Raw genomic sequence first — 10852 nt, forward strand, 5'->3', positions numbered from 1 at the left:
TGAAGCGGCTGCGGGCTTTGGACTCCGGGCCCCGCATGCCAGAGCACAGTGCGGGGTCGGCGCCTTCCCGCGCCGTCCCTGCGCTCCTGGGGCGACGCCTTTGAGCGGGTTACCGTGCTGCACCCCACGTGCTCGGCGCCCCACCGCGCTCAGTACGTATTGTACTCAGTACCCCACCCATCCTCCCTGCTCCTCGGGGTGACGCCCTCGGTGAGCGGATTACCCCACGAGCACCCCACCATCAGCCCGTAATCAGTACCCCAGCCGTCCTCCCGGCACGCTCCTGGTATGACGCCCTTGATGAGCGGATTACCCCACAACACCCCACCGTTCTCACCCTTCGGGAGCTCTCACAGCCCGTCCGAGATGAAATGCGCTTCTTGGAGGGAGACAGTATTCGCTGTCTTTCGCAAACTTACCTGACATAAGGACAAATTGTGTACCCACACTTAGTATGAACTCAGTAGCTGAGTAGGCAAGGACAGAGAAGATGACGCAGGCTTAAGTGCGAACTCTATTGCTGTTTCTCGGATCCTCATTGTCTGGTCCTGTGCCTCAAGGCGGGGACCGGGAACCTGAGCAGCTTTGGGCTGAGTGCTGGGAGATGAAGCATTGTTTGCGCTGTGACACACCACAGTTTTGTGCAGACCCTCCCCATATGAAAATACGCAATACTATTTCAGCTTTGCAAACTAGTTGAGGAATAAAACTTGGAAAGGTGGAGAAAGATTGGAGTGTCCTGACTTTTTTTTTTTTTCCAACACCTATAGCACCTAGTCTTCCTAGGTGGTCTCCCATGCAAGTACTAACCAGGCCTGACCCTACTTAGCTTCCAAGATCAGACATGGGGCTTGTTCAGGGTGGCGTGGCTGTAGAGCATGGACCTTGACTCCACTGGGGCGTGAACCTAGGACCTTCTGCGTGTAAAGCAGGTGTGCTAACTGCTACACTATGGAGCCATGTCCCAGTCCAGTTATTTTTAAAGACTAACTTTAATTTCAGGAACATGAGTTTCTGTTGGTTTCATTAAATTTGAATGCTCAGTTTACTAAGTACCAAATATTTGCTGTGTTTGTTATATGTATGTCACACATATATGTACATGCATATCAGAGCTGCTTTTAACCAAGCTCACACGTTCCATTTGAAACAAATATAGCACTACCATTTACATTTTTAGATTTTGGAATAATTGTACAATTATTGAGCTATTTATTTTGAGAACTACAGTTTTGAGAAATTGTGCATACAAATCTGTCACGTGCAGTTATAACAAATAGCACAGAAAGGTCCCCGTGTCCATTCACCCAGTTTCCTCCAGTGGTAAAAAACTGCAGCACAATATGACAACCAGAAACTGACATGGATAACAGTCAAGATACAGAGCATTTCTGTCACCACCAGGGACTCTGTGTTGCCTTTTCCTAGCCACTCACTCTTCCCTCTTGCTTCCAACTCCTCAGCTCCTGGCGACCACTACTGTCTTCCATTTCTATAATTTTGACATGTTGAGAATGTTATGTAAAGAGAATCATACAGGATACAGCCTTTGGGTTGGCTTTTTCCACCTAGCATAATTCTCTGAAAGGTCAGGTAGGTTGTTGCCTACATCTGTAGCTTGTTCCTTTTTATTCCTCCAGTCTCTGGATGTACCACAGACGGTTTATCTGTTCACCCATTGAAAGACATCTGGATTGTTTTCATTCTTTGGCTGTTATGAATAAGGCTGCCACAGACTTTCAGATACAGGTGTTACATGAACATCGGTTTTAATTTTCTCTGGGATAAATGCCCAAGAGTGCATCACTAGGTCATGTAAGTTGCACGTTTACTTTTTAAAGAAATAGCGAAAGTGTTTTCCAGAGCAGCTGGACCATTTTATGTTCCCACCAACAATGTATTTGTGATCCAGTTTCTCCACATCCTTGCCAGCATTTGCTGATGTGACTTTTTTATTTTATCCGTTCGCATAGATGTATAGTAATGTCTCATTGTGATTTTAATTTGCATTTCTCTGATGTCTAGTGATATTGAACATCTTTTCGTGTGCTTATTTGCCATCCATATATCCTCTTCAGTGAAATGCCTGTTCATATCTTTGCCCATTTTGTAAGTGGATCATTTGCTTTTTTTTTTAATGTTGAATTTTGATCATTTCATATATATTCTAGTCCTTTGTTGGATATGTGTTTGCTAATATTTTCTCCTAGTCTGTAGCTTGTCTTTATTTTCTTTTGCAAAGCAAAAAATTTTAATTTTAATGAAGTCCAGTTTATCAATCATGGCTTGCACTTTTGGTGTCAAGTCTAAGAACCTTTTGTCTAGCTCTTATTCCTACAGATTTTCTCTTATGTATTTTTCTAATTTTCACAGTTTTGAGTTGTACATTTAAATCTATGATCCACTTCTAGTTAATTTCTGTGTAAAGTGTAAAATCTCGAGTGAGTGGTTTTGTTTGTCTGTTTATTTTTGCCTATGGATATCCAGCCAACAGCATTTGTTGAGAAGATCACTCTTCCTCCATTGAATTTCTTTTTTGCATTTTTGTCAAAACTTGATTGTGTTTTTGTGGGTGTGTTTTCTAGTTCTCTGTTCTCTTCCATTGGTCTTTTTTATCTATCTCATCATCAGTACCACACTTGATTGCTGCAGCTACATAATAAATCTTGAAATCAGATGGATTGATTCATCCCACTTTTTTCTTCTTTTTCATTAATCTCATTCCTTTGCCGTCTCATAAACTTTAGAAAAATCTAATCTATATCTACAAAAAAATCTCATTGGGATTTTTATAGGAATTGTGTTATCCCTGTATATCAGTTTGGAGATAATCAGCATATTTGTTCAGTCTTCCAATCCGTGAACACAGTATGTCTCTCCATTTTTTTTTTTTTTTTTACTTTTTTTATCAGTGTATTGTAGTTAGCATACGTTTTGTTAGGCTTACACTATTTCCTTTTTGAAATTTTTGGTTTTTATGTGTTCATTGATAGTATGTAGAAATATAATTAATTTTTGTGTGTTTATCTTGTACCCTGTGACCCTGCTGAATTCACTTTTTAGTTCTGTTTTGTAGATTCCTCGAGGTTTTGTACATACACGATTATGTCATCTGGAGTAGTTTATTTCTTACTCTCTGATCTGTATGCCTTTTAGTTCCTTTAGTTTCCCTGGCTAAGACTCCAGTACCATGTTAAATAATAGGTATGAGAGTGGACATCCTCGCCCTGTTGCCAGTTTCAGGAAGAAGTCTTTCACCATCAGGTACAACGTTAATTGTAGGCTTTCGTGCGTGCTTCGTATCAAGGTGAAGTTCCCTTCTATTTCTAGTTTTTTTATCACGAATGGGTGTTGAATTTTGTCTAGTGCTTTATCTGCATCTGTTGATATGATCATGTGATTTTTTTCTTCTCTAACCTGTCAATATGGTAGGTTACATTGTTTTTTGTTTTGGAGTTTTTTGTTTTTGTTTGGGATTTTTTAGTTAGTTTGTTTTCAATATTGAACCAGCCTTGCATCTCTAGACTAAACTCCACTAGGTCATTGTGTATAATTGTATTTATGTGGTGCTTAATTCTCTTTGCTGTATTTCATTAAGCATTTTTTTTTTTCTTTTTTGGCAATCTTTTGTCTGGGTTTGATATCAGGGAAATACTAGCTGCATGAAATGAGTTGGTACGTATTTTCTGGAAGCGATTGTGTAGAATTGGAGTTAAATCATCTTTAACATTTGGTCGTATTCTCCAGTGAAATGATCTGGGCCTGGAAATTACTTTGTCAGGAGCTTTTTAATCACAAAATAAAGTTTTTTAATAGTCGTAGGGCTACAAAATTATCTGTTTCAAATGGGTGTGTTGTGGTACTTTGTACTTTGTTGAGTTTTTCTATATCTTTGTTGATCTTATGTTTAGTTGTTCTGTCCCTTTGGAAGAGGGGAGTTAAAGTCTCCAACTATAATTGTGGGGTTGTCTTTTCCTCCTTTCACTTTAATTGGTATGAGTCAGATGTTTTGCACTATGACGGTTGGTGCACATACATTTAGGATTGCTGTATCTTCTGGGTGGATTGCCCTTTTATCATTATGTAATGGCCCTCCCTGTCTCCGGTAATTAATTTCCTTTGCGCTGATGTCTACTTTATCTGATGATAATGTAGATAGCCCTGGTTTCCTTTGGTTAATGCTTGTGTGGTATATAATTTTCATTCTTTTACTTTCAACATTCCTGTATTCTATTTGAAGTTTCTGGTAAACAGGCATACAGTTGGATCCTGTTGCATTCACTTTGCCAATCTCTTGTCTTCTAATTGGTGTATTTAGATCATTTACAGTTAATGTAGCTATCGGTGTGTTATGACTTAAGTCCACTGGTTTATTTTTTATTTTCTATTTTGCTTTGTTTCTCTGCTTTCCTTTCCCTGTCTCGTCATGGGTTACTCACGTTTTGAAATTCCATCTTTATTTATATGTAGTATTTTTGAGTATATCTCTTTGTATAGCTTCTTTAGTGATTGTCGTGGCATTACATTATACATACAAAACTTCCCTCAGTCCACCGATGTCATCATCGTATCAGTTTGGGTGAAGCGTGGGAACCGTGCCTCCTTTTATGTCCCTTTACCCGCCTCCATTGAAAACTCTTAACTTTTCCTGGACGTACATTTAGAACAACATCAGAGATGTTGTAAGTTTTGCTTCAACCATCACACATAATTTGCAAGACTCAAGAAGAGAAGGAAATTATGTTTACTCAATGCTTGTTCTTTGCATGTTCTTTATTTCCGGTATTGCAAGATTCCTTCTTTTATCGTTTGCTATTCGTGTAGAGAACTTCCTTTAGCCATTTGTTGAGGGCAGGTCGGCTGGCAGCAAGTTCTCTTTGACTTTCCTTCATCTGAGAATATTTTGATGCCACCTTTCATTCCTGAAGGATATTTTCACTGCATGTGGCTTCTGGGTTGCCAGTCATTTTCCTCAGCATATGAAAAGTGTGCCTTTCCGTTGGCCTCCATAGTTTCTCATAAGAAATATGCTGTTCAAGTAGTGTGTAGTTTTCAGAAGTTTGTTTATGATGTGTCTTGGAGCGAATTTCTTTGGATGTATTCTCTTTGGGGTTTACTCAGCTTCTTGAATCTGTAGGTTTATGCCTTTTGCCAAATTTGGAAAGTTTTCATGTATTATTTCTTTGCAGACTTCTGCAGCACCTCCCTCTTCTCCAGAGCTTCAGATGACACGTTTATGTAATCGTTAGATCTTTTGTTATAGTTCCACACGTCCCCGAAGCCCTGTTCTTTTTTTCCTCCCAGTCTGTTTTCTCAATTCAGATTGGATAATTTCTTTGTTCTAGCTTTGTGTTCACTGATTTTCTTCTGTTTCCATTCTGCAGTTTAACGCATTCATCAAATTTTTTATTTTGATTCTCATATTTTTCAGTTCTGAAACTTTCATTTGGTTCTTCATATATCTGTTTCTTTGCTGAGGCTTTTTTGTTGTTGATTCAAGTATGTTTATAGTTACTTATGGAAGCATTTTGATGTTGACTGCTTTAAAATCTCTGCCAGGTGATTCTGGCATCTGTGTGGCCTTGGTGTTGGTGTCCGTATATTGTCTTTTTTCGGTTTCATTGATATCCCCTTGGTTCTTGATGTGGTAAGTGACCTTTGATTGCAACCAGGACATTTGGTGTAATGTTACAGGACTGGATCTTATTTAAATCTCTGAGCAGATCAGGCTTCCTCCGACACTGATGGAGTACAGGTGGTGCTCCCTGGCCACTGCTGAGCCGGAGGCGGACTCCCGGCTCCCCACCCAGCCTCCTCGGTATCTGCTGCGTGGCTGTAAGTTCCACGGAGGGCCTTTGTGATCCCGCCCTGCCTGGGACGGAGCAGGTGCTGCCTTGTTTCTGCTGGGCGGGGTTGGGATCCAGGCGTTCCTCCTGGCCTCCGCGGGTATTGTTGGGGTGGGGGGAGGGCTCATCGTCACCTAGTGGTGACAGAACTCCCTTATCCCCTGTGACATTACCAGGTGGGATGGGGGTGGGCCACAGTGTTTTCTGAGGGGCTGACCGCAGTAGGGCAGTTATTGTCTAAAAATGTTCTGTCCTGCTAAGCTGCCCTGCTTGCTGGTGCTCTGGCCAGAAGGAACTGGCTTTTGTCGTTTTTGTCTACATTAGTTGGCATTTCTGGGTCGCCAGCTTCCCCAGCGCCTCATCCGGGATAGATGAAGCCAAAGAAGACGAAGACCTCGGTGCTCCGTCTTCGTTTGGGCCGCAGAGCCCCTTCGAAGCCTTTCTCCTTCGCCGTACCTTTCAGTCTTATGTTCTGTTTTGTTTTAAATATAGCATCTCATGTTTTTAGCTTCATTTATTGGGAAACAAGTCCTGTTTATGCTTTAAACATTTTTAATCAATATTGATAAATGACCTTGCTTTCCTTAAAAATGGAACACTTTATCCTGGAAAGTAACTTTGCCTGCAGCCTGGAGCAGCACCATTAGGGCCCCCCCCATCACGGGGTGCTGTCAGCCCGCGGACCCCTCACTGCAGCTCGCTCGGAGCTGTGACGGATGGCGTCCCCCCGCCAGTCAGTTCTGGCGAACTGCCTATGCAGTATAAAAGTGATCGCCACCTCCCTACCTCTCAGCTACGTTTGATGAAGCGTCACCAGTGACACACGCTGAATTCTTTGAGGTTTTGGTCCGTGCTCCCCTTGCAGACGTTCTTGGCGTCACTGCTGAGCCTGGGGTGGTCGCACGCGTGCAGCAGCAGCCAGCACTGTTCTGGGGGCTCCTCACGAATTAGACACAGGTCTGTCGCGCGTGCCCTTCCGTCGGAGGCCGGGTTCAGGGGAAGCTGTGTGCAGGCCGTTCTGCCGGGGAAGGTGACCTTGGGCAGGGCGCATGCGGCCTGGCCGGGGAAGGAACAGGCACGCATCAAGTTCTGTTCGATTTCAGCATCTCGTGTCGGAAGGGCAGGGCCCCTGAACCCTTAAAAACAAATTTTGCTTCAGTTTTTACTCTTTCAATCTTATTTTTCTCAAATGCGTAGGTTTTTACTTGCATCTCGAAATTAATAGGTTGCAAATAGTGTCATTTTGTGTACTTCATTGATATCGATAGGTTCGTTTACATTTTTCTCGTGCTTGTTCTTTTTTAGAGATAACTTCATTGAGGAATGATCGACAGGCCATACGATTCACCCATTTAAATTATGCAGTTGAATGTTTTCCAGTGTGTTAGAAGGTTGTGCAGCCATCACCACAGTCTAGCTGTGGAGCATTTTCATGCCCCTTAAGGAAACCCCCACACCCATTAGTCCCATCTCATCCCTGCCCACCCCTGCCCCAGCCCTAGGCACCCCCAATGGACTTTCTGCCTGAATAGATTTTCCTGTTCTGAAGATTTCCTGTAAACAAAATCATACAGCATGTTTTTTGTGAATGACTTACTTCACTTAACATGGCACTTTCGGGGTTCATCTGTGTTGCAGCTCGTATCAGTGTTTCATTTCTTTTTAGTGCCTAATTCCCTTCTGTCGCGTGGCTGGACCACATTCATCAGTTGGACATTTGGAGATTTTCCCGTTTGGTTCGTGTGGATACTGTTGCTCAGGTTGTTCATGTACACGTTTTCGTGTGGACGCTTGTTTTCATTTCTCTTGCTCACGTCCCCAGAAGTGGAACTGCTGAGTCCCAAGGTAACTCTGCAGACCTGCCGGACTGTTGGCAGTGTCTGAGGTTCCATCCAGTTTGTCCACACCCTTGCCAACACTTGTTAGTTTCTTCTCGATTGCATCTAGTCTGCATGAATTGGTATCTTATGGTTTTGGTTTTCATTTCCCTACCGACTAATGATGTTGAGAATCTTTTCATTGCTTATTGGCCATTTGTCTATCTTCTTTGGAAAAATGTCTGTTCATTTCCTTTGCTTATTTTTGGATTGAGTCATGTTCCTTTTTATCACTGAATTATAAGAGGTATTTGTGGATTCCGTATAAAGTTCCTTGTCAGTCACACAATTTCAGCCATTCTCTCCTGTTCTGTGTCTTCCCTTTCTTGCTGGTGTCCTCCGAAGCACAGAAGTTCTCATCTGGACGGAGTCCAGTTTATGTTTCGTCTCTTGTTGTACTTCTGGTTTCTAAGATTCAGTTGCCTGACTTAAGGACGCAAAGATTTACTCCGTTTTTAGCTTAGAAGTCGTACAGTTTTAGCTCTCACATTTAGGGCTTTGATCCATTTTGAATTAAGTTTGTCTACTGTGTGAGGTAAGGGTCCAGCTTCTTCTGTGTGTGGACGTCCAGTTGTTCTCATACCATCTGCTAAAAAGGCTGTTTTTTTCCTCCACTGAATTTTTTGGCACCTTTGTCAAATAGAAACATTCTTCTAAACCCAGAATCAGGATGCTTGTACTTTTTGGATCACCCAGAACTTTGATGGAAGTGTTTGAACAAGTGGGTGTCTCCAGCAGACGATGCGCTGTTTGCAGAGCCGGCGCTGCAGTTGGAGGGCAGGACCCGGGTTTGGGGTCGTGGACAGGAAGCAGCTGTTCCAGCCCCCCTGGGTGGGGAGGGGTGTGAGCCATCTGCAGCGGAGCACCTTTCCCAGCGCGTCCCCTGAAGGGGTCGGGGTAGAGCTGCCGGTGGGCTTATTGCAGCAGCTGGGTGATGACACAGTTCATAGAGATGACGCTGCTGTGTCCTAGGAGAAAAACCCAGTGCAGGCCAGATGAAAGTGCCACTGGAGGGAGAAACACAGGTTCCCTCGGACCTGAGTGAAGTTTCATGCCGAAAGCAGTGGTGGCGGTGGCGGCGGCGGCAGAGTGTCCGAAGACCCTCGGTCTGCCTGATGTTTGTCCGTGGGAAATTGGAGCGCATTCAGATGTGGGAAGAATCACTGAAGTAACTGGAAACTTTGGCTTTTAAGGGACCAAAACCACAGGGGTGGAGATGGCATTCTGGAGCCGCATCCAAAACCTAGTGCTTGTTCATCTTCGATTTCTAAGGAGCAAGTTTTTGTTGTTGTTTACTTTGTCATTAAAGTACCTGTTTTGCTTTCCCTTCTGCTGACCTGTCCTTCCTGAGCCCTAGAACAGCAGACGCTCTGTTCCCCAGTGTCCTTGTGCCCGCTGTGGTGCCGTTTGCGCGGGGAGACAGGGTCCTCGCCAGCAGTGCGGAGCACGGTTTAGGTCCCTCTCTCCCTGAGTCGTTCTTGGCATGCTCAGAGCTCCGGCTCCCCACAGGTGGGTGTGGAGATGGGGTGTGATGCTCAGCTCCAACGGGGAGCCCGGAGCCCCTGCCCCAGGGCCCCTTTTGCTGACTGGCAGTGTCCTCGTCCCTTCCTGACAGGCTCACTACCCAGATGCGTGCCTGATTGTTGGAAGTGGTTCAGGACCCACTGGGAACAGTCTAAATTCTCTCATGGTCCGGTGGGCAGTCAGCTTTTATAAAATGGCTACTTTTCGTAGTTATAAATTAGGTTTAGGATTACAACCATCGAGTGCAAGGTCCGTTCAGATCAGAGGCAGATACATTAACCCCCCTCCCCCCGCTCTCCCTCGGGCCTGGGTTCATTCACTCTCCCTTTCTCTCCCCCTCTCTCTGTCTCTCTCTCTGTCTGTGTGTCCCTCTCTCTTTCTGTGTGTCTCTCACCTCTGTCCCTCCCCCCTCCCCCCACACACACCTCTCTGTCTCTAGTCCAGGCCGTCCTCCCCTCAAGCCCTGGCCTCCTCCTCCCTCTCTGGACTGTGGGGGCTGTCACTGAAGGGCCAGAGAGGACAGAGTCTGCCATCAGGAGGCCCCGGCTGGGAGCCTGGCTCTGCTAGGAGTGGCCTGTGACCTTGAGGGAAACTTAAACCGAAACTCGGAGAGACGATCTATAAAACGGAAGGGGCGTCTGCGGGCTTCGCGAAGCGTGCTGCCGCGTCAGGTCGTCGCCCAGAGTGCCAGACAGGTGGACGTGTCCTTCTGTGCGGCACGAGGGCTTTCCGTCTGAAGCTGTGTGGGCCCGGTTCCTGTCCCCTGCCCCTCGCCGCGGTCCCTGCTTGTGCCCGTGCTCCCAGCCTCGCCTTCAGCGGTGCTCGCTCTGATCTTCTAAAATGTTTTTTTCCTGCTCAGAGATAAGTTATTCGAGAAGTTTTTCCCAATTTGTCTTTATTCTCCAGAATATGTGAGTCCAGCGGGTGCTGGGCGGTTTCCGGAAGGAGGAGACGCCTTTCTCACTGTGCGTCGAGTCCTCATCGGCACCGCGGTGGCTCAGCTTGTTGCCTTTTCTGTTTCTGTGATCGTTTCCCACACGTGTCAACGTGGGGAAGGTCACAGGTTGACATCGCGTCATGGGTCATATCCCTCCGACGAGACCTCCCCTCGTCCGTGGAGACCTGCAGCGCGTCCGCGCCCTCGGAGTCGGTCCCCACGGAGCCTGCGGCTCCCCCAGGAGCTTCGTCTGCCAGACGCCCTTTCACCTTTCCCTTCTCTGCGCAGGCGGCCGCGACACTTCAGGACGAGAATGTTCCACCTAAGGACTTGTGCTGCTACGCTGCGGCCGCTGACGGCCTCCCAGACCGTCAGGACACTTTCCCAGGCCAGGCCGGCAGCCGCCAGGACGCTGGGGCAGACGCGCTGCTACACGGCGCCCGTGGCCGCCGAGCCCTTCCTGAGCGGCACGAGCTGCAGCTACGTGGAGGAGATGTACTACGCCTGGCTGGAGGACCCCAAGAGCGTCCACAAGGTAGGCCCCGCAGGGCAGCGGGGGGCCCGGCGGGAGCCGCCTGCTGTGGGGACGTCGTGCTCTGGACGGGCAGGGTGGCCCACCAGCATGGAAGCAGCCTGCGCCACATGTCCCAGACCTCACGAGACTGCCG

General features: G+C 46.1%; 1 protein-coding gene across 1 annotated transcript in view; it reads left to right on the top strand.

The window, feature by feature from the left end:
• Positions 1 to 10852, top strand: part of OGDH (oxoglutarate dehydrogenase) — a 47917-nt gene that overhangs the window by 571 nt on the left and 36494 nt on the right. Inside the window, exon 2 of the mRNA XM_006911478.3 lies at positions 10473 to 10719. Coding sequence (XP_006911540.1) covers positions 10498 to 10719 — 222 coding nt within the window. The 5' untranslated portion in view covers positions 10473 to 10497. The remainder of the gene's footprint in view (positions 1 to 10472; positions 10720 to 10852) is intronic.

This window comes from Pteropus alecto, unplaced genomic scaffold (genome assembly GCF_000325575.1).
Source record: "Pteropus alecto unplaced genomic scaffold, ASM32557v1 scaffold214, whole genome shotgun sequence".
NCBI classification, from domain to species: domain Eukaryota; kingdom Metazoa; phylum Chordata; class Mammalia; order Chiroptera; family Pteropodidae; genus Pteropus; species Pteropus alecto.